Here is a 23,499-nt window from a genome sequence, read left to right on the forward strand (position 1 = left end):
ATACATTTACAATGTCGCCCAGCCACTACCTCTAATTCCAAAACATTTCATTTACTTCAAGGTAATGAATCCCTTATCCATTAAGTGGTCTCTCCCAAGTCGGCCCCTACCCTCAGCCTCTGGCAACCACTATTCTGAGTTATTTCACTATGGATTTATCTACTCTAGATCTTTCATATAAATGGAATCATACCATATGTAACCTTTCATATATTACTTCTTTTAGCATAATGTTTTGGAGGTTTTTGAGTCACTTATTAACGCTCTATTTTGTTCTCAGTTAATAGAAATCCCTGGTTACCTCCACCTATCTGATGAAACTAGTAAATAATCAACAATATTGACAGAAGTATTTAAACAGCAGTGATATCTTAAGGATGGTAATGGATACTGTTACACTAAAACTGGGACATTTCATCATGTAAAAAACTACACAAAATCTCAAACCAAATTCTTCATTAGCAAGACGCTACCATAAGATGTCTTAAGAAAAAGCAGGCAGAAGTGGGAAAAACTGACCACAGCCAAGGGCCAGCTGTGGAGGCCCTCAGACCTGGGAAGGGTAAACGGATTGGAAATCGCATCCTCCCGTCTGTGTCCCCGGAGCACCTAAAACCTGGGTTAAAGAGTCCAATCCAGCCTTACTGCAGTGATCAGGCAAGAAATGTAAACCCAGTGCTTGAAACCAGGCAGATGCAGTCCAGACTCGCCCTCACTTCCCCACTGCCACCCTTAAAACCTTCTAGCCCTGACTTGTTTCGTTCTGTCATGTGGATTGGGTGTTTGTTTGGGCTTTATGAAGGTGGTATTTTTAGATGAGAAAAACGAAAAGATTATGGCAGCACACTTAACCGCACAAACACAAAACGTCTATAACAAATGCTATTTTATCTTCAAAGGATAATTATATATAACCTTGAGGAGGGGATAAGGTTTATCCTCATTTTTTCCGTTTCTCCTCCTCTCCTCCCTTTTTTGCATTTGATAATTGCTTAGAATAAAGATATGGAAAGCAGATCCCAATTTCAGTTCCCCTTCACACGCTGTGCAAACGTGGACAAACAACCTCTGAACCTGTCACATCTCAGTGGAAAAAGTGGTGACAACGTCCCACCTCAGAGTTATGATGCTCAAAATGAAGCAATATTTGTGAAATATATACACATGCTCGTGGTACGCCAGATCCGTGTTTACGTCCTCGTCAGTGAACGCACCTTTGTTTAGTAAGAAGGGCAGCCAATCAACACTTATTTTGTCTTTTTCTCGTCTGCCTTCCTCCAGACTGTGAGGGACTCACACGGGACTGTGTCCCATCTCGGTTGTTTGTCAGTCTAGTCCTGCTATGTCGTGGGGACTGAGCAGGTCGACTCCGCCCCCATCGCACGTCCAGGAGGAAGAGCGCTGTTTAGGTTTGAAACCTGCAGACTCAGTCCCAACCGAACTGGGCAGACACCAGATCAGCCTGGGCAACTGCAGTCCAGGCTCCGCCCCTCTAAGTCCATTGGCTTATTCAATTCACGCAGGAACCAATGGGCGGAGACGGCAGCCGCGCCGTCTGAGGGCTTAGCAGCGGCCGGCGTATGCAGTGTGCGGCGGCGGTGATCTGAGCAAGTCCTATCTAGGCGCTAAAGCGGAGACGCATCCCCCGACCCGAGGCTACGATGAGCACCCCGGCTGTGCCCCAGGACCTGCAGCTGCCCCCGAGTCAGAGGGCCCAGTCCGCATTCAAAGGTGAAAGCCGCGGTGGCGGTGGCTGTGGCGGGCGCGGGCCCGGCAGTCGGGGTTCGGGGCAGCGCTGGCGCGCTTCACCCCTCCCCGGCTCTGTGAGAGCCCTGAACGCGGCGTCGACCTCGTCCCGCCGCATTCTTGGCCTTGTAGAACGGGTCATAAAAACAGGACCCGCTGCGTGGTGTTAGTGTGCGGTCGCTGCTGGCTGGGATGGGCCCTCCTAAGAAGGAATCCGTTAGGCTAGGGGAAACGTGCGGAGGTCCGGCCGGGACCGGTGTGGGAGACCCCGGGTCCGCGGGGGGCGGGGCTGCGCGGGTTCCCGGGCCGACTGCGCCTGCGCCGAGTCCTCCGCCTCTTGGGTCCGTAGCGAATTTCTGCAGGGCTGGGGGTCGGATAAAATACCCCGATTGTATTATTTCCAATTTCACAGTTTCTCCTTCAACTTTATGGAAAGCGAGGGTTGATTGGGTCTTCAAAAGTAATATTGTTATTCCCATATTCTACACACTAGAAAGCAGAAGAAAGTAGTTCTCACCTAACCCAGTTCTGGTAAATTAGAACTTTGGAGTCTAGCGCCTCACTTCTACCATTTAGTTTCTTAAAACTTGGCTTTCAGGAGCTGTATGTAGAAAATGATGTTCTCCAGATTTTTCACATACAGTAAAGAATGTGATTCTTATGCAGAGGGGTTTTGGGGACCTGTTACGGTAACAGCCTCTTATAAGATGATTTATCAAAGGCAATACTGAATTCGGGAATTTTCTGTTATATAGATGTGACCTCAAGTGGAATCAGTTTTGGAAGTAAACTCTTCATTTAGTCAACAAGATTTATTAGCCGTTATTCATGTTTTAACTAATATTGATTTGTAGCTCTTACCTTTTGTTATCTAGAGCAAAGAAGACAAAAACTCAAGGAACATCTGTTGAGAAGAAAAACGCTTTTTGCATACAAGCAGGAAAATGAGGTGTTATCCAGGTAAGGTCAAGTTTATTTCTTTTCACTTCTGTAAAATTGTATCAGATCTGTCCAATAAAAATGCAAAGTAAACCATATCTGTAATTTTAAATTTTCTAGTAGCCACATTTAGAAAGGTTTTTTAAAAAGTGCTTACATATTATTTTACATCTTTTTGTGGTACAACGTCTTTAAAATCTGGTATCTATTTTACACTTACAGGACATTTCAGTTTGGTCTGTCCACATTTCAAGACTCAATAGCCACATTTAGCTAGTGGTTACTTTATTGGATGGTGCAGCATTAGATCATCGTTTTATTAATTTTTTTTTTTTTTTTTTGAGACAGAGTCTCGCTCTGTTGCCAGACTAGAGTGCAGTGGTGTGATCTTGGCTCACTGCAACCTCCATCTCCCGGGTTCAAGTGAATCTCCTGCCTCAGCCTCCCAAGTAGCTGGGACTGAGTACAGGCAAGCACCACCATGCCCTGCTAATTTTTGTATTTTTAATAGATACAGGGTTGCACTATGTTGGCGGGGCTGGTCTTGGACTCCTGACTTTGTGATCCGCCCGCCTCAGTCTCCCAAAGTGCTGTGATTACAGGAGTGAGCCACCACACCCAGCCTAGATTATTGTTTTCTACATAAATTAGTTCACAGTCTAAGAAAAAAAAAATTATAAAACAAAGTATGTGCATAGACTAGATTATCGACTTACTGTTTACACCAAACAAAGGTCCGTATTTCTATTATTTAGCAAAGCTTTTACTCAGTGTGGGGGAGTTCATTAGGGAAGAGTTGGGTGGCCCTCCCAAATGCTTAGAGATTATTAGTTGTAGGCTCAACCCTCCACAGAAATATCTTTATTATTTTGTTAAAATATTTTAGATAGTACATAGCTGTAGCAAAAACAAAAACCCATGAAAGTAGATGAAGCAGAAAGGCAAAAGATCCCCTCACTCTCTAGAGATAACCACTAATAACATCCTTACAGGCTTAGGCCGGGCGCAGTGGCTTATACCTGTAATCCCAGTACTTTGGGAGGATGAGGCGGGCGGATCAGGAGGTCAGGAGATCAAGACCAGCCTGGCTAACACAGTGAAACCCTGTCTCTACTAAAAATACAAAAAATTAGCCAGGCGTGGTGGTGAGTGCCTGTAATCCCCAGCTACTCAGGAGGATGAGGCAGGAGAATCGCTTGAACCTGGGAGGTGGAGGTTGCAGTGAGCCAAGATCACGCCATTGCACTCCAGCCTGGGTGACAGAGCGAGACTCCGTCTCAAAAAAAAAATGTCTCAGGTAAAAAATTGTATATACCACCCACACACATATTCAGAGAGTGGAAATGATAACGCAAATGGGATAAAAATTTTAACAATAGGTGGATCCTGGGTAAAGAGTGTATAGATATTCTTTGACCTGTTTTATATTTTTGCAATTTTGTGTAAGTTTGGCGTTCTAAAATTTTAAAAATAATTTCTAACTTTAATAAGTTGCTTTAGTTTGGAATAAACATTTTATCCTTCACAAATAAATCTTTTACTTCTTTGTTTAAGACAAAAAGGTGATCCTAGGTTTTTGGTTTGAATAAGTAAATGAATGGTGATAACCATATACTGAAATAGGAAGACTGAAGGAGGAGCTGGGGAATTAGGAGTTCTGTTTTGACTATATTTGAAGTACCAACCAGACACCCAAGCAGATATGCCAAATAGTTGTGTGTCTGAAGTTCAGGGGAGGGTTTGGGACTGGAAGCATAAACTCAGGAATTGATCAGTATACAGATGATATTTACTTAAAAACCTTAGGATGGAATGAAATTACTAGGGAATAAGTAGAGATAATATGGATTCAGTCAGTGACTCTCAACCGCTTATTTAAATAGGGAATCCAACAGGGTCAGGGGTTTATAATACTCTTAAACATAATAGGAAGAAAAGAAAATTCTAAAACACTCCTTGTGGCTTAAGTACTACATTTATTCCTTTCAGAAAACATGTCAGCCGGGTGCAGTGGCTCAAACGCCTGTAATCCCAGAACTTTGGGAGGCCAAGGCGGGTGTATCACTTGAGGTCAGGAGTTCTAGACCAGCCTGGCCCACATGGTGAAACCCTGTCTCTACTAAAAATACAAAAATTAGCTGGGCATGGTGTCAGGTGCCTATAATCCCAGGGAGGGCCAAGGCAGGAGAATCGCTTGAACCCGGGAGGCGGAGGTTGCAGTGAGCCAAATCATGCCATCACACTCCAGCATGGGGGACAAGAGCGAGACTTCGTCTCAAAAAAAAAAAAAAAAGGAAAGAAAACAGATGTCAATTTAAGTGTTAATCACTTCATCAGTGAATATTAAATAAGACAGCCGACCTGTATTGCAGCTTTTCAGAATTAAACAATATTTTACAATCTCTAAAGTATAGATATCCTAAGACTCATTTCAGATAACTCTTCTGAGGGTGGTTTTATAATAAGACAGAATAGGATTAAGTCTCCACACTAGACAGGTGAGTAAGATGGGCTCTTCTTGTCATGCTGAGTTTTGTTTTGTTTTGTTAGCTAGAAGTTAGCTACTAAGATACCCTGTTAAGTGGCACATTTTTATCTTCTTTCACCATTGTTCAAAATGTATAGTACAGGGTATGTCAAAGTTCTGTACCTTCTCCAAGCTGACAGAACAAATAGATATGAAAGCAATGTAAACAAAATGTATTAACTACTAAATTATGTCAAATGTAAAATATACTTTTTTTTGTTTTTTTTGAGACGGAGCCTCGTTGTGTCGCCTAGGCTATAGTGCGGTGGTGCGATCTCAGCTCACTGCAACCTCTGCCTTCTGGGTTCAAGCGATTCTCCTGCCTCAGCCTCCAGGGTAGCTGGGATTACAAGCATTTGCCACCATGCCTGGCCAAATTTTGTGATTTTGGTAGAGACAATCACCTGCTAAGAGATGCTCACAGTCTGCCTTGGCCAGTTTATAGCTATAAAAATGAGTTAGGTCAGTTTCTTGAGGAGGGATTTTCTTTGCAATACCGCCTAGAAACTAAGGTTCTTTTTTTGAGAAATGATCTCACTCTGTCACCCAGCCTTGAGTGCAGGGATGGGATCTTGGCTCATTGCCTCAACTCCCAGGCTCAAGCAGTCCTCCCTCCCCAGCCTCCCAAGTAGCTGGGACTACAGGCACCCACCACCACACCCAACTAATTTTTTATTTTTTGTAGAGACGGGGTTTTGCTGTGTTGCCCAGGCTCTCTCGAACTCCTGAGGTCAAGTAATCCCCCCCACCTCAGCCTCCCAACGTGCTGCTATTACAGGCATGAGCCACCACAACCAGCAGTCCATATTCTTAATGTATCCTAATATACATTAAGCTGTGAATGGCATATGGTAATTTTTGAATCACTTTTGGGAGGGCTTTTTTTTATAAAAGTTTTTTCAATGTAGTACATCTGTTACTAAGTACTTAAAACTAACCCAAGGAGGTATCACTAAAGGTTATTTGAAGACTTGTTTGAATGACTTGAGAATGATTTGAAATAAGATTATTAAGTATTTACAAATTCTGTGGACAGAAAGTGTTAGGACTTTTAGAAAATATCTTTAAATTCCTCAGCCATTTGTTTACACTATTTTTTTTTTTTTTTTTTTTTTTTGAGATGGAGTCTCGCTCTGTCACCCAGGCTGGAGTGCAGTGGCGCAATCTCAGCTTACTGCGAACTCCGCCTCCGAGGTTCACGCCATTCTCCTGCCTCAGCCTCCCTAGTAGCTGGGACTACAGGCCCCCGCCACCACGCCCTGCTAATTTTTTGTATTTTTAGTAGAGACAGGGTTTCACCGTGTTAGCCAGGATGGTCTTGATCTCCTGACCTCGTGATCTGCCCACCTTGGCCTCCCAAGTGCTAGGATTACAGGCTTGAACCACTGTGCCCAACCTGTTTACACTATTAAAAATAATTAAAAGTTTTGCTTAGGGCTGGGCGTGATGGCTCACACTTGTAATCACAGCACTTTGGGAGGCCATAGTAGGCAGATCACCTCAGGTCAGAAGTTCAAGACCAGCCTGGCCAACATGGTGAAATCCTGTATCTATTAAAAATACAAAAATCAGCTGGGTGAGGTAGCATGTGCCTGTAATCCCAGCTACTCAGGAGGCTGAGGCAGGAGACCCGCTTGAAACCCGGGAGGCAGAGAGGTTGCAGTGAGCCGAGATCATGCCACTGCTCTCCAGCCTGGGTGACAGAGCAAGACTCCATCCCAAAAAAAAAAAAACTTGCTTAGGACAAATTTTAACTCAGGTCTTTATTAAATTTAAAATTAGTAAGTCAGTTAATTGTTAACATTGCCCTCTTCTTCCTCCCCAACAGGAAGCCTCCTTGGTACAGGATTGATTGATTAATCATTTTGTTTGTTTTTAAGTAGTAGAGGTCGGAGAGTTGTGACATCTGAGGACCAAGTTCAAGAAGGGGCTAAAGTGCTGAAACTTAAAACAAAAATGGTAAGATGTGGACATAGCACTCCTAAATGGTCCCCCTTTCCGTTTTGCCTTTCCTAAACACTTTTCTTAAATAATTCTTTTAGGCTGATAAAGAAAATATGAAGAGACCTGCAGAGAGCAAAAATAATACAACAGTGGAGAAAAATTGCATTCCTTTAAAACCTTCAAATGAACTAACCAATTCAACTGTAGTAATTGACACGCATAAATCTAAGGATAATAATCAGACTCCGCATTTGTTACTAACTGAAGGTGATCCCCAAAGTCAACATATGACATTAAGTCAGGCATTTCACCTTAAAAACAATGGTAAAAAGAAACAAATGACTACAGAAAAACCAAAGCAAGATGCTAACGTACCCAAGAAACCTGTGCTTGGATCTTATCGTGGCCAGATTGTTCAGTCTAAAATTAATTCATTTAGGAAACCTTTACAAGTCAAAGATGAGAGTTTTGCAGCAACAAAGAAACTTTCAGCCACTATCCCTAAGGCCACAAAGCCTCAGCCTGTAAACACCAGCAGTGTAACAGTGAAAAGTAATAGATCCTCCAATATGGCTGCCACTACTAAATTTGTGAGCACTACATCTCAGAACACACAACTTGTGCGACCTCCTATTAGAAGTCATCACAGTAATACCCAGGACACTGTGAAACAAGGCATCAGTAGAACCTCTGCCAATGTTACAATCCGGAAAGGGCCTCGTGAAAAAGAACTATTACAATCAAAAACAGCTTTATCTAGTGTCAAAACCAGTTCTTCTCAAAATATAATAAGAAATAAGACACTATCAAGATGCATAGCATCTGAAGTTGTAACCAGGCCTGTTTCATTGTCTAATGATAAACTGATGGAAAAGTCAAAGCCTGTTGACCAGCGAAGACATACTACAGGAAAAGCAACTGTTGATAGTAGATCAGCTCAGCCCAAAGAAACCTCAGAAGAGAGAAAGTAAGTAGATGTAATTTTCTTTATTGCCTTAGTTTTCAATCAAGTACTGTTTGTAGATTTGGCTTATAATTTCCTTGACTGCATTAGAATTTTCTTTCATGGTTTCTCTTCTGTTGTATGCAGCAAATTTGTATTGTGGAGCAATATGACCTGAAAGTTTTTGTGTTTGAATATGTTTTCTAAGGTTGCTTTTTTAAAATCTAAGGTAAATGCTTTAATAATAGTTGGGAAATACTTTATAATCTCAAATCAAAAAATGCATTAATGGAATCATTGAGCATAATTGACCTTGATATGTTTAATATTTCATCAAGCTTGTGAACTATATATGTGCCACTAGAGTAAGATTACTTAAAAATCATACTTTTTCTTCTTTTTTTTTAACTTTTCCTCTATTTGACAGAGTTCTGACAGCGATTTCAAAGTAATATTTATATCTGCTTCTAACTATAGAGCTCGTCTGAGTGAGTGGAAAGCTGGCAAAGGAAGAGTTCTGAAAAGGCCCCCTAACTCAGTAGTTACTCAGCATGAGCCTGAAGGACAAAATGAAAAACCAGTTGGGTCTTTTTGGACTACCATGGCAGAAGAAGATGAACAAAGATTATTTACTGAAAAAGTAAACAACACATTTTCTGAATGCCTGAACTTGATTAATGAGGTAGAGTCTTTATATTTGTTTAGCATTTTATAGTTTGCAAATTACCTTCATAAACATTGTTTCACTAAATCATATTGTCAGTCTTTTTGACCAGGAGATGTTGGTAATACTATGTTGACTTAACATTAACTGTGAGATTATTTTAACAATTACTTAATTGTGAGATACACTGCTTCGTTTATTAATTGTGAGCTTATTAGCCTTAATTGACTACATTTTGCATTGAGTTCATATAAATATACAGGTTGAGTATCCCTTATCCAAAATGCTTGGGACCAGAAGTAACTGAAAATGTTTTTTGTTAGATTTTGGAATATTTGCATGTACATAATGAGTTATCTTGGGGATGAGATCCACAGAATTGATTTACGTTTGTTTTTTGCTTTTGAGACAGAGTCTCACTCTCACCCTAGCTGGAGTGCAGTGGTATGATCTCAGCTCACTGTAACTTCTGCCTCCTGGGTTGAAGCCATTCTGCCTCAACCTCCAGAGTAGCTGGGATTACAAGCGTGCACCACATGCCTGGCTAATTTTTTGTATTTTTAGTAGGGACGGAGTTTCACCATGTTGGCCAGGCTGGTCTTAAACTCCTGGCCTCATATGATCCACCCGCCTCAGCCTCCCAAAGTGCTGGGATTACAGGTGTGAGCCACTGCGCTCGGCCTCATTTATGTTTTATATATAGCTTATACATGTAGCCTAAAGATATAATATTTTTTATAATTTTGTGCATGAAACAAAGTTTGTGTACTTTGGACCATCAGAAAACTAAGGTGTCACTTTGTCAGCCACCCATGGGATAGTCTGGTTGTTTGGCAACACCATCATTCCTCACTCTGAGTTACTGTGCTACCAATAAGCAATTATTCTCTTGCACTTATTCACACATAATTACTTAACAGTTTAAAAAAAGACACATTAATACAGTGAAAAATATGTTCAGAGTAACTAAGCAGCACAGTAGCATCATCAGAACACCTGTATCAGCTGTTAGACAATAGCAACAACAAACAGCAGCATGTTTTCAATCTCCATCTATGATGTTGTGTTTAATTAAGAGGTATTTTACACTGTATTTTATTTTTTTAGGTGAGAAGAAACATCAGAAGCAGTTGAAGGACCAGGAAGTGGGTCCTCTAGGGATAAGGAGTCATTCTGCTGGATGGCTTTTTAAGATGTTTACTTCAGAGTCACTTGTCTCATTAGCAGTGGTTTTTGTCTTAGAAGTTTCTGTTTGATTTTATAAAGGAACATGATATCTTTTTCTGTTCTGAATAAATGCTGCTCTAGTTCTTCAATAAGCCTGTCACATGTTTTCACCTTGTCACCTATAGGTACATTGTCTGCAGTGTTAATGATGGTCATCTTCATTGTGATGTTGATACTCAAAAGTTTTCGATTTCAGATTTTGGATTTTCAGATTAGGGATACTCAACCTGTATCAAAGGGATAATTGGATTTTTTTACTGAATTACAAATATTTGATTCCTCTGAGATAATTAATGTGTAATACCCTGAGGTGATATTATTGCTTCTAATATTTTGTTTCTTATATCTGTTCATCATATTTACACATTATTTCTTACGTTCATTACACATTTTACCAAAGAATAGCAACACAAATGTTGTGTGAGTCATTATTATCACAGATTAACTTACCTAAAATACTCAAAAAAAAATCACATTCATCCGGCCAGGTGGGGTGGCTCACGCCTGTAATCCCAGCATTTTGGGAGGCCAAGGTGGGCTGATCACCCGAGGTCAGGAGTTTGAGACCAGCCTGGCCAACATGGTGAAACCCTATCTCTACTAAAAATACAAAAATTAGCTGGACATGGTGGTGGGCACCTGTAATCTCAGCTACTCGGAAGGCTGAGACAGGAGAATCGCTTGAACCTGGGAGGCCAGAGGTTGTAGTGAGCCGAGATCGTGCCATTGCACTCCAGCCTGGGCAACAAGAGCAAAACTCTGTCTCAAAAAAAGAAAAACAGAAACAAAAACCCATTCCTCTAAGCCAACATCATGTTTTTGAATTTATTGCAGAATTTTGCTATTTAGACCAAAATCCTATGGAGTATAATAATCAGCTCCAGAACAATACTATGTTTAATAGTAGACAATATCTTTGTTTCCTGACTGCTCTTTAATCTTGTTTTGGTCACCCACTAGTATGTAAGATCCATAACAAAACTGAATTCAAGGTATTATTTCAAACCTTCCTCTACTCTTCATGAGCATCTTGTAACTTCTTGTGGTTCTGAACACTTGTGGTTCTGAACACCAGTAAAAGTTACAATCAGGAAAACTGATTCTCTAATAGAATAGAATCAGAGTTTATTTCTGCTCAGTTGAAGTTTTTCCTTTTGATACTATGAATTTTTTCTGCCCTACTATTTAACTGTATGTAACTCTGACATAAACCATTACAGATTCATTTTAATCTTAATATCAAAACCTGACGAAGACAATTAAGAGGAAAAAAAAAACTCTGCAGGCTATTCTGACTCATAAACATTTGGTTTAAGGTATTAACAAATGGAATCCCTCAATATATATGAGAATAAAATCAAGACCAAATAAATGTTCATTTTTTACTAATAAATGTCTCAACTAATATTTCATTTTTTTTGTTTTATGCTTATGGCTATCTTTATCATTGATCTTGACTATAGTAGGCTCAATTATTGTTCATAGTTTGTAAGCTAAAAAATATTACACACATTATTTCTTGCTCTTTTAGGGATGTCCAAAAGAAGACATACTGGTCACACTGAATGACCTGATTAAAAATATTCCAGATGCCAAAAAGCTTGTTAAGTATTGGATATGTCTTGCACTTATTGAACCACTCACAAGTCCTATTGAAAATATTATTGCAATCTATGAGAAAGCCATTCTGGCAGGGGCTCAGGTAAGATAAACATTTGCTGATCTTTACGATTACAGTGTAGCAGACAATTTGGAATTAATTTGAAACACATCACAACATAGCTTGAGAAAATTGTGGTTGTATATGTAGTAGTTGTAAATGTTTAAAGGCCACAAGGATTGCTGTTTGTTGGCCTTCTAAGTCTTTTATTACTGTACTGGGAATAATCAGACTTTAGAAAGTGGGTATAAGCTGAAATGTATATTTAGTGAAACTTTCTGCATGAAATGTCTTAGCATATTATTGTATGCATTTCCTGGTTGAAAATTTATGGGGAGACTGAATGTAATATTAAAATTTGTTTATTGAATATAAAGCAAAAGGGATGAAATTAGCTTTTTAAATGTTATCAAGCTCTTTTGGTTTTGTGAGAGAACTCTTTCACTTTAAGAGTAAACCCAGGCTGGGTGCGGTGGCTCAAGCCTGTAATCCCAGCACTTTGGGAGGCCGAGATGGGCGGATCACGAGGTCAGGAGATCGAGACCATCCTGGCTTACACAGTGAAACCCCGTCTCTACAAAAATAGAAAAAACTAGCTAGACGAGGTGGCGGGCGCCTGTAGTCCCAGCTACTAGGGAGGCTGAGGCAAGAGAATGGCGTAAACCTGGGAGGCGGAGCTTGCAGTGAGCCGAGATCGCGCCACTGCGCTCCAGCCTGGGCGACAGAGCAAGACTCTGTCTCAAAAAAAGAAAAAAAAGAAAAAAAAAAAAAGTAAACCCAAATGTACTGCTATATCTACACTGTATAGATTGATCCTGTCTGCATACAGAAAATGGCAATAAACCAGTTTCTCGAACATTATTACCTCTATAATGGTTTGATACCATACTCCTTACCTCTTCCAGCCTATTGATACACAAAGTTTTGGGTGTAGAATAAATCATTTCTTGAGTTTGTGTGGTTGGGTTTTTTTTTTTTTCGTGGATACATGTTCTTAAAATATGTTTCGTTTTAATCCAGGTTTCTCAGAAACACATTCTTAGAGATTGTTTACATAGATAATTTTTTTAAACTCCTTTTTTTTTTTTTTTTTTTTGAGACGGAGTCTCGCTCTGTTGCCCAGGCTGGAGTGCAGTGGCCGGATCTCAGCTCACTGCAAGCTCCGCCTCCCGGGTTTACGCCATCCTCCTGCCTCAGCCTCCCGAGTAGCTGGGACTACAGGCGCCCGCCACCTCGCCCGGCTAGTTTTTTGTATTTTTTTAGTAGAGACGGGGTTTCACCGTGTTAGCCAGGATGGTCTCGATCTCCTGACCTCATGATCCGCCCGTCTCGGCCTCCCAAAGTGCTGGGATTACAGGCTTGAGCCACCGCGCCTGGCTTAAACTCCTTTTTTTAAGAAAGATGTATTCACCGTTGTCTCAACAAAATCAACAAATGCTATTTGACTTTTCACTTAAGTAAAAAATCAGATATTCAGCAGATAGTCTCTCAGTGGCTATCATGTGTAAAACTCTTTTCAGAATGGTAATTATATTTGATAGATGCTACCTGGAAAGGAGTGTTAGGCCCCTACTATGTTGTATCAGAAGGGACATTACTTAAGGCAACTAAGGACATTGTAGCAAGGATGCAAAGTTGGAGCCAAGGCTCACATACAAAGCAATAATGTAAACGGAAAGATACAATACCAGAGGAGAAGCTGCTGGAAAACAAGAATCAAAATTAGCCAAGATGGCTGGGCACAGTAGTAGATACCTATAGTCCCAACTACTTGGGAGGCCAAGGTGAGAGGATTGCATAAGCCCAGGAGTTTAGGCAACACAGACCCTATCTCTTAAAATTAGTGGCCAGGTATGATGGTTCACGGCTGTAATGCCAGCACGTTGGGAGGCCGAGGTGGGAGGATCGTTTGAGTCCAAGAGTTCAAGACCAGCCTGGGCAAGATGGTGAGACCCCATCTCTGCAAAAAAAAAATTTAAAGTTTTTTTGGTGGTAGACAGTTGTGGTCACAGCTATGCAGGAAGCTGAAGTGGAAGAATTGCTTGAGCTGTAGAGTTCAAGACCAGTGAGCCATGATTGTGCCACTGCACTCCATCCTGAGTCGACAGAGCAACACCCTGTCTCAAAAAAAAAAAAAAAAAAAAAAAAAAAATTAGCCGAGAAAACTGAAAGCAGGATAGCTGAGTAATTCAGGACTAAGTTCTGGAAATAAGAATGTGAATTACACCTTCCCTAATCTTCATTGTGTTGGATGGAACATAGTAAATGCTTATAATATCTGATAAATAATGGGCTCTTAATAAATTCGTGAATGAATATGTTAAGATGATCAACCTTAAGCTCTTCAGAGATACATTGCATAGCATATGAAACAAAAATATAACCATAGACTTAAATGTAAGAGAAAAGGAGCACGGCTTAAGTAAAATTATGGGGGAAGTTGTTAAATGTGAAAATCTACGCTGGGCGTGGTGGCTCACACCTGTAATCCCAGCGCTTTGGGAGGCCAAGGCGGGCGAATCATGAGGTCAGGAGTTCAAGGCCAGCATGGCCAGCATGGTGAAACCCTGTCTCTACTAAAAATACAAAAAATTAGCTGGGCATGGTGGTGCGCGCCTGTAGTCCCAGCTACTGGAGAGGCTGAGGCAGGAGAATCACTTGAACCTGGGAGGCGGAAGTTGCAGTGAGCCGAGATTGCCCCGCTGCATTCCAGCCTGGCGATAGACGGAGACTGTCTCAAAAAAAAAAGAATTCTATCCTTCATTTTTAGTCTATAAATTGGAAAAGACAGCCATTTTTCTTTTATTTTTCTTTTTTCTTTCTTTTTTTTTTTTTTTTTTGAAATGGAGTCTCGCTGTGTCGCCCAGGCTGGAGTGCAGTGGCGCAATCTTGGCTCACTGCACATCCGCCTCCCGGGTTCACGCCATTCTCCTGCCTCAACCTCTCGAGTAGCTGGGACTACAGGTGCCCGCCACCACGCCTGGCTTATTTTTTTATATTTTTAGTAGAGACAGGGTTTCACCGTGTTAGCCAGGATGGTCTCAATCTCTCGACCTCATGATCTGCCTGCGGCCTTCCAAAGTGCTGGGATTACATACATGAGCCACCGCGCCCAGCCAAGACAGCCGTTTTTCAATCTTAATTATTAAGTGGTCTGAGAAGCATGGTTTAAGAGCCACTCCCTTACTTTAAAATACGGTATGAAGTTTTAATCACAACTTGGATACCTAGTTAATGTCAGAGAAAATAAAACTTACATGGATCTGCTTTATTCATTTAAAAAATTAAGCCTATTGAAGAGATGCGACACACGATTGTAGATATTCTAACAATGAAGAGTCAAGAAAAAGCTAATTTAGGTAAGTTTTAGTTCTTTTGTTTCCTTCAAGTGAATTGTAGTTTTGTTGTTGTTGTTGTTTTTTAACTTTTAAGATCAGGAATACATGTGCAGGATGTGCAGGTTTGTTATAAAGGTAAATGTGTGTCATGGGGGGTTGTTTTACAGATTATTTCCTCACCGAGGTATTAAGCCTCGTGTCCATTATTTTTCCTGATCCTCTCCCTTCTCCACCCTCCCATGTGCACCAGTGTGTGTGTTCTTGAGGTGTCCATGTGTTCTCATCACTTAACTCCCACATGCAGTATTTAGTTTTCTGTTCCTGTGTTTGTTTGCTAAGGATAATGGCTTCCAGCTCCATCCATGTTCCTGCAAACGACATGATCTCGTTCCTTTTTATGGCTGCATAGTATTCCATGGTGTATGTGTACCACATTTTCTTTATCCAGTCTATCATTGATGGGCATCTGGATTGATTCTATGCCTTTGCTATTGTGAATAGTGCTGCAGTAAACATATGTGTGGATGTGTCTTTATAGTAGAATGATTTTATAATCCTTTGGGTATATACCCAGTAATGGGATTACTAGATCGAAAGTATTTCTGTCTCTAGGTCTTTGAGGAATGGCCACACTGTCTTCCACAATGGTTGAACTAATTTACTCTCCCACTAACAACGTAAACGCATTCCGTTTTCTCCACAACTGTGCCAGCATCTGTTATTTTTTGTCCTTTTAAGGATAGCCATTCTGACTGGTGTGAGATGGTATTTCATTGTGAATTGTAGTTTTATTGTTTCTTTGCTGAATTAGTTTTTCTTTTATCTTTTTTGATTATTAAAATATATAGGTTGTTTTCTTTCCTCCTACTTCCGTTGACCTACCTCTGAGATAAAGTGGCTTTATGTAGTATTTTTAATTAGGAGATCTGGCTCAATATTTAGATTTGTCACTGAATGTCTGTGAAAGTTGCATCGTCTCTCTAGGCTTTAATTGTCTGCCTTAAAAATGAGGCAGTTTGACTAGGTATCTAGACTTTTCACCTGTTACATTCTGTGATCTGTTGTGTTGGCTAGAAGAGCTCATTTAGGAATTCTCTTTGCTGGGGATAGTAGATGGAGATAAGAGATTCATTAGTTGCCAGTCATAAAAACATTTTAAGATTGAGATAAAGTTTATGCCAGTTGATATGACTTTAGGCAAAAAATACCCTCTTTTCTGTAAAATACAGATTTTTGGGGACCATTGAATGAAATAATATAAAGTTTCATAGTTGATGACACATAGAAAATTCATTAAACTGTAGTCATTACTTAACTTTAGAAAAATGGTTTCCAATTATTTGCTATAACCGTATATTTTACAGTCAACAAATATTTGAGTGCATATTATATACCATCGCCTATGTATCTAGTTGTTTTCTTTTTATTAATTTTAACAAGAGTCGAACAGTTTGAACTTTTTCTTTCTTTTTTTTTTTTGAAAGAGTCTTGCTCTGTTGCCCAGGCTGGAATTCAGGGGCGCAATCTCGGCTCACTGCAACCTCCGCCTCCTGGGTTCAAGCGATTCTCCTGCCTCAGCCTTCTGAGTAGCTGGGATTACAGGCATGCGCCACCAAGCCCGTCTAATTTTGTATTTTTAGTAGAGATGGGGTTTTGCCATGTTAGGCAGGCTGGTCTTTACCTCCTGACCTCAGGTGATCCGTCCACCTTGGCCTTCCAAAGTGCTGGGATGACAGGTGTGAGCCACAGTGCCTGGCCAACAGTTTGAACTTTTTGCTTTCCAGAACAGTATTAGTACCCTTTTAGTATGCAAAATTAATTTAAGATGTAGAGATCTAGGTTGAAGGGCTAAACCTTAAAAAAAAAATCAAAGAGCATACTAAAGTTCTAAATTAAGGCCAGGCTTGGTGGCTCACGCCTGTAATCCCAGCACTTTGGGAGGCCGAGGTGGGCAGATCACCAGGTCAGGATATGGAGACCATCCTGGCTAACACAGTGAAACCCTGTCTCTACTAAAAATACAAAAAATTAGCTGGGCGTGGTGGCGGGCGCCTGTGGACACAGCTACTCGGGAGGCTGAGGCAGGAGAATGGCGTGAACCTGGGAGGCAGAGCTTGCAGTGAGCTGAGATTGCGCCAATGCACTCCAGCCTGGGCGACAGAGCAAGACTGTGTCTCAAAAAAAAAAAAGGTCTAAATTAAGTACGTTATGTGAGTTTTTGATTACATGTATTAACTGAAAAAAACAAAAATCTGTTCATTGGTGTTAATATGTTAATGGCTGTGCTAATTACTATGCTAATGGCTATGTTGGAGGTCATGCTTCTAATGGCAGTGTGCTTAGTTCATCAGGGATTATTTCAATTTATGGTGACTGCTAATATGTACCAAGGTAACATACGGAACATCTATATGATCTGATCTTACTAGTAGTATTTAGTGAAGGAGCTTGAGAAGCAAGGAGAGAAGGGGAAACCGAGGAAAGACTAGTATACCACAAACAAAAGGAGGAGAAAAGTTTAAGAATAACCCAGTCCTGGCCGGGCACGGTGGCTCATGCCTCTGTAATCCGAGCACTTTGGGAGGCCGAGGCGGGTGGATCACGAGGTCAAGAGATTGAGACCATGCTGGCCAACATGATGAAACCCCGTCTCCACTAAAACTACAAAAATTAGCTGGGCGTGGTGGCACATGCCTGTAATCCCAGCTACTTGGGGGGCTGAGGCAGGAGAATATCTTGAACCCGGGAAGTGGAGGTTGCAGTGAGCCGAGATCGCACCACTGCACTCCAACCTGGTGACAGAGTGAGACTCTGTGTCAAAAAGAAAAAAAAAAGAAAGAAAAGAATAACCCCGTCCTGTCTCTTATTCACAAAAGACAGCGAAGTGGAAATTCAAATTTCATAAAAAGGTCTTATCATTCTGTCTCTGGAGATACGTGGAAAGATGAAAGCAGTATTCTGATTAAGTTGCTCTTCCTATCTTATAGGATAATACTAGTTGGTGTTTTCTAGCAGGTATAATATTTGATTAGTCTTTAGATAGGGGAAGGAGCTATCCATAAACTTGGTTTTCTTAAATGTATAATTGTAAGTTCTGGGTATAAAACCAATTTCACAAATCAGTTATTTGTGAACAGCAAAAGACCGTAAGTGGTCGAAGTAGTTCAGAAGAGGGTTAAAAAAAAAAAAAGGACAAATAATAAGAAACAAGCACCACGTGGGTGTTTCACAGCTACCTCAAACACAAATAGCCAAACTTGAACACATAATTTTCCCCTAAACTTGATTCTTCTTTTAGTTCTCTGTCTTAATGAATGGCCCTGTCTGGTTGTCCAGGTCACAATCTTGGTGTGATTGTTTACTCCTTCTTTCTTTCCCAGTTCCCAACCCTTTTTCCCCAGCTGATCAAATTCAGTTTAACTTCCTAAGTATCTCTTAAGATCTATCTACTTCACTCCATCCTTACTCTCTTTTTTATAGTCAAGATGACCTACACTCTTACCTAGACTATAACAGTGGCCTTCAAACTTAAGTTTCCTGCCTCTCTGCTCTTGCTTCATTCCAATCCATTCTCAACACTGCAGCCTAAATGCTCTGTCACTCATCTGCATAAATTCCTGAGTCCAGCCTCTTCTCTTTCCCTCTCCCCTACATCCCTGAATTTCTCTTTCTTTTTTTCCATTTCCTGAAAGGGGTTATACTCTCTTTTCCCTCCAGGTCTCTCCGAGACAATCTTCTGCTTTTTCTTAATTTCTACTTATCCTTTAGACTTCAATTCAAATGTCACTTCCTTGGAGTAGCCTTCCCTGATGATTTCCCTGATATACCATCCCCTCTCCTCTCAGCCTAGGTTTAGTGCACCTGTTTTGTGCTCCCTTTTTCTTCCCTATGCAATATTTGATGCATTTGATTGCTTTCTATTTAGTTGTTTGTCCTGTCTTTTGCAGTATGTAAACTCAATAGATAAGGACAATGTCTGATGTTCTTCACCATTGAGTCTCCTGTGCTAAATGCAATGCCTGGCACATATTTGGCACTTAAATATTTGTTGAATTAATCTATATTATTTTCTCTCTTCTTCAACTTCCACTTAAAACCCAGTCACTGTCGTGCAACTAAAACTTCTCTTAGTAAAAATTTTTAATAATTTTCCTAATAATTAGATCCAGAGGTTTTTTTCAGCTCAGTGGATTTACCAGGATGTCTCACAAGTATTTCCAGCCTAACATGTTTTGTTTTGAACCCTTTGTCTGCCCTCACTGCATTCCCATACCCAACATCCTTTTCCCATACCCAACATCCCTTTCTCCCACAAAAGAAAAGAAAAACCCTTCTCTGGCATTTATGACTCTTAAGAAATTTTAGACAAGATGCTCCTAACACATTTGCACACTCATTTCTACACAGTCATGCATTCATTTGTTAATAAGTTCTGACTTGGGTGGATGTGGTGGCTCACGCCTATAATCCCAACACCAGAGGGCCAAGGTGGAAGAATCGCTTGAGGTCAAGAATTGGAGACCAGGCCAGGCGCGGTGGCTCAAGCCTGTAATCCCAGCACTTTGGGAGGCCTAGACGGGCGGATCACGAGGTCAGGAGATCGAGACCATCCTGGCTAACACGGTGAAACCCCGTCTCTACTAAAAAAATACAAAAAACTAGCCGGGCGAGGTGGCGGGCGCCTGTAGTCCCAGCTACTCGGGAGGCTGAGGCAGGAGAATGACGTAAACCCAGGAGGCGGAGCTTGCAGTGAGCTGAGATCTGGCCACTGCACTCCAGCCTGGGCGACAGAGTGAGACTCCGTCTCAAAAAAAAAAAAAAAAGAATTGGAGACCAGCCTTGGCAACATAGTGAGACCCCATCTCTACCAAAAAATGTAAAAATTGGCTGGGTATGGTGGCACACACCTGTAGTCCCAGCTACTTGGGAGGCTTTGGCAGGAGGATCACGTGAACCTGGGAATTTGGGGCTGCAGTGAGCTAAGATTATGCCACTGCACTCCATCCTGGGTGACAGAACAGCAGACACCCTGTCTCTAAAAAAAAAAAAAAAAGAACGTTCTCAGAAATATTTCTCAGATTGGACCCTTCCTTCCTGTCCGACCTCTTCCTTACTTAGGCTATTACAACAACCTTGTCATCTTGCCATCACAGATTGTTACTTTTCATTCTCTGCCATTCTAGACAGTCCTTTACATTGACCAAATTTAATTATATCTGTCTCTGGTGAATTGTTTTTACCAACCTTCTTTCATATAAAGCTCATTAAAATCCAGCTCTTGCTTACCTATCTAAGCTCAACACCTCCTGCTCCCACTCCTAACCTTGCTCCTTACCCTATATTCTAAACACACTGGCTCTTTAATGTTATGTTAATAGATCGTTTTCTTTTATGTGCCATATGAAGGTTGTCTTCCTTGGTCTTGGTCAAGTACTCATTTTTAAGACCCAGCCTAAATGTCGCTTGTCAAGCATTCCCTAACCATCTCCTTATAGCACAAGCAAAGTTAGTTGTTTCTTTTTGTGGGTTTTAATAATCCTTTGTTCTTATTTCATATATAGCATTTATTTCATTTCATAATATTATTTGTTATATAGTTGGCAGCAGTATTTGCTGAGGAAAAGAAATGGTTCAGAGATGGCAATTGTGTTCTTTTATTTTGAAAATTTGGCCAACTAGGAACACCTTTAATGTCTTCTGATTTTGTTCTTAAAATTCAGCCAAAAGCTTAATCTATAAATATATCTTCTATAGGAGAAAATATGGAGAAGGCTTGTGCAACCAAGGAAGAAGTCAAAGAAGTCAGTATTGAAGATACAGGTGTTGATGTAGATCCAGAAAAACTGGAAATGGAGAGTAAACATCATAGAAATTTGCTATTTCAAGATTGTGAAAAAGAGGAAGAGAACAAAACAAAAGATCCAACCCATGATGTTAAAACCCCCAATACAGAAACGAGGACAAGTTGCTTGATTAAATATAATGTGTCTAGTACGCCATACTTGCAAAGGTAAACTTTTAAAATGTACTATGATTTGTTTTCATGCTTGGGGATAATAAATATGGCATTTAAAAATCTTTGAGATAGCTTCAGATTACAGCTACCGTGTGTTAATATAGAAAAGTTTTCAGGCCAGGCATGGTATCTCACGCCTGTAATTTCAGCACTTTGGGAGGCCGAGGGAGACAGATCACTTGAGCCCAGGAGTTCAAGACTATCCTGGGCAACATGGCAAATCCCCATCTCTACAAAAAAATACAAAAAAATTGGCTGGGCAAGGTGGTGTGTGCCTGTAGGCCCAGCTACCTGGGAGGCTGAGGTGGGAGGATCACTTGATCTCAGGAGGCAGAGGTTGCAGTTAGCCAGGATCATGCCACTGCACTCCAGCCTGGATGACAGAGCAAGACCCTGTCTCAGAACAAAAAAGAAAGCAGAAAAGCTTTTAAACAACTAGAATGTCATGAGAACATTTCACCTCTTAAATACTGTATTTACTTTCACTAACTATTGCCATGTTGAAAAAGAAAACTTTTTTTTTATTTTACTTGAATCTGTGTGTTATTAATAAGAGTAGGTTTTGGCATTCAGGAATTAGCCAGTTCTACAGATACTCAGGTATCTACTGTGTACAGGTTGTAATGACGGATTGAGAAAAGGGTAAGTTTCTCACTTCAATGAGCTTATAGTACCTCTCTAAAAGACAATTACATGCTTTTACGTGGTTATAACATACAAGCTATATAGTATGGTACATATCATGAAAGTACAGAGTAAAAATGTTAACATATTTTTGAACTCTGGGAATATTGTTTTAATTTTCAGTGTGAAAAAGAAGGTGCAGTTTGATGAAACAAATTCCGCATTTAAAGAGCTGAAGTTTTTAACACCAGTGAGACGTTCTCGACGTCTTCAGGAGAAAACTTCTAGATTGCCAGATATGTTAAAAGATCATTATCCTTGTGTGTCTTCATTGGAACAGCTAACGGAGTTGGGAAGAGAAACCGATGCTTTTGTATGCCGCCCTAATGCAGCACTGTGCCGGGTGTACTATGAGGCTGAAATACCATAAGAGAAATAAAGCTCTTATAGGGAACGGGGTTTTTATTATGTGTGGGGTATTTTGTTTTGAGTAGCTTTATATTGCCCTTAGGTCTGGAGTTGGCCATGTACCTATGTATCCTAAGTATTCACGGCAGTGAGCTTCTTTATTAACATTCATGTTATGGCAAGAGTTGTCCTGCTGTGCATTGGAAACATAATCCCACCTTGTCAATCTCAACCGACTGTTTTTTTTTCTTTAAGATAGGTAAATTTTGTCAGCTAGTTTACTATGTTCCTTGAATATAAACAGGTTATAATACTACCCTGTTCACTTTACTAAATATAAGTACAGTAATGATGCATCATTAGCAAATGAGGTATGCTAGGTAAAATGTGTATGTTTGCCTTGACATGTTTTTAAAAGTGATGATGTACCTCTGCCTTTAAACAGAATGCTTTTTTTTTTTTTTTTTGGCCTTTCTTTGATTAATCAAAAATTGTATAGAATGACTCACTTGGAGTACTAAGACACAAGAGGTTTAGCTTGCTTTCTTACCAAATTCATGTTACCCAGACTTGTGTTCTCTTGTGTCCCTTGGACTGTCTGTTGATTGATGAAAAGTGTACTGTCACTTTTTGTCAGTAGTAGTCTGTGGTCTCGTGGCCTCTTTAGATTATAATTGGGGTCACCAAGAAGGATACTTAATTAAATATCCCATTTCTAAGAGAAGATACTTTGTGTGAGAAAGGAAAGATGCCAGATTTAGTGGTTTAACTTCTGTAACTTCACTTGATAGATTTTAAACAATTAGGATGGAGTTAGGGAAAGAATATATCATACTGAATAAATGTCATTCTAGTTTAGACAGCATTTCTAAAATACCTGATACTAATACTTGTTTTGTTCCCTGTAACATAAAAACTTCACTGTTAAGTCATGTCCCCCGAAACATGATAGTTACATACACAGTTTTCTCTCCACACATAAATAACACTACTAAAGTTGTTTTGTAAGGTTCCAAACTGATAATTATATGGCACATATCTGTCAACTCTGCAGTTTCAAATAAGTGACTTTTTAATTGTAAAAGATTAGTTTAAAAACTGTATGAATGTGGTTGAAGATCACATGCTTAGTCGTTTTTATGTTCATTCCATTTGTATATCTCTTTTTCTATTTATTGACTTCTCATGTTCTAGAGAGTAGGACTTTTATTCTGTGTACCTGATATATATACAATTAAAATATCTGTATAATGATGTTTCAATGAAGTTTATTTCAACAATTATTTTATGAAATGCAGTTTAACCACAGTGAATGAATTTTAGCTTTCCTTTTGAAATATGAAATACATTGTAAGATTCGACTTGAGGTTTTTGACACTGAAGTACATGCTTAATGGTATATTTTCAAAAATCATCAGTCTACTTATATAAACTTTACCTAATTTTTTTCACTTTAACAAAAA

General features: G+C 40.1%; 1 protein-coding gene across 2 annotated transcripts; it reads left to right on the plus strand.

The window, feature by feature from the left end:
• Window positions 1-1,557: 1,557 nt before the first annotated feature.
• CKAP2 (cytoskeleton associated protein 2) lies at window positions 1,558-23,298 on the plus strand. Of its 2 annotated transcripts, none has more exons than XM_001084035.5 (9): window positions 1,558-1,731; window positions 2,622-2,706; window positions 7,093-7,171; window positions 7,255-8,123; window positions 8,577-8,781; window positions 11,522-11,692; window positions 14,940-15,009; window positions 20,743-20,998; window positions 21,812-23,298. In XM_001084035.5, the coding sequence occupies exons 1-9, from the start codon at window positions 1,662-1,664 to the stop codon at window positions 22,056-22,058; spliced, it is 2,052 nt and encodes a 683-aa protein (XP_001084035.3). In that variant the 5' UTR covers window positions 1,558-1,661; the 3' UTR covers window positions 22,059-23,298. The 2 variants fall into 2 exon arrangements, with proteins under 2 accessions (XP_001084035.3, XP_014976625.3); XM_015121139.3 differs by having other exon boundaries at window positions 7,096-7,171.
• Window positions 23,299-23,499: the final 201 nt, after the last annotated feature.

This window comes from Macaca mulatta, chromosome 17 (genome assembly GCF_049350105.2).
Source record: "Macaca mulatta isolate MMU2019108-1 chromosome 17, T2T-MMU8v2.0, whole genome shotgun sequence".
Lineage (NCBI taxonomy): Eukaryota > Metazoa > Chordata > Mammalia > Primates > Cercopithecidae > Macaca > Macaca mulatta.

What these genes read in the sequence shown, in the direction of transcription:
- CKAP2 (XM_001084035.5), top strand. Translation starts at nt 1,662, where the DNA reads ATGAGCACCCCGGCTGTGCCCCAGGACCTGCAGCTGCCCCCGAGTCAG. An exon ending in TGAAACTTAAAACAAAAATG is followed by an intron (nt 7,172 to 7,254) that starts GTAAGATGTGGA and finishes TAATTCTTTTAG; the next exon opens with GCTGATAAAGAAAATATGAA. An exon ending in CCATTCTGGCAGGGGCTCAG is followed by an intron (nt 11,693 to 14,939) that starts GTAAGATAAACA and finishes TAAAAAATTAAG; the next exon opens with CCTATTGAAGAGATGCGACA.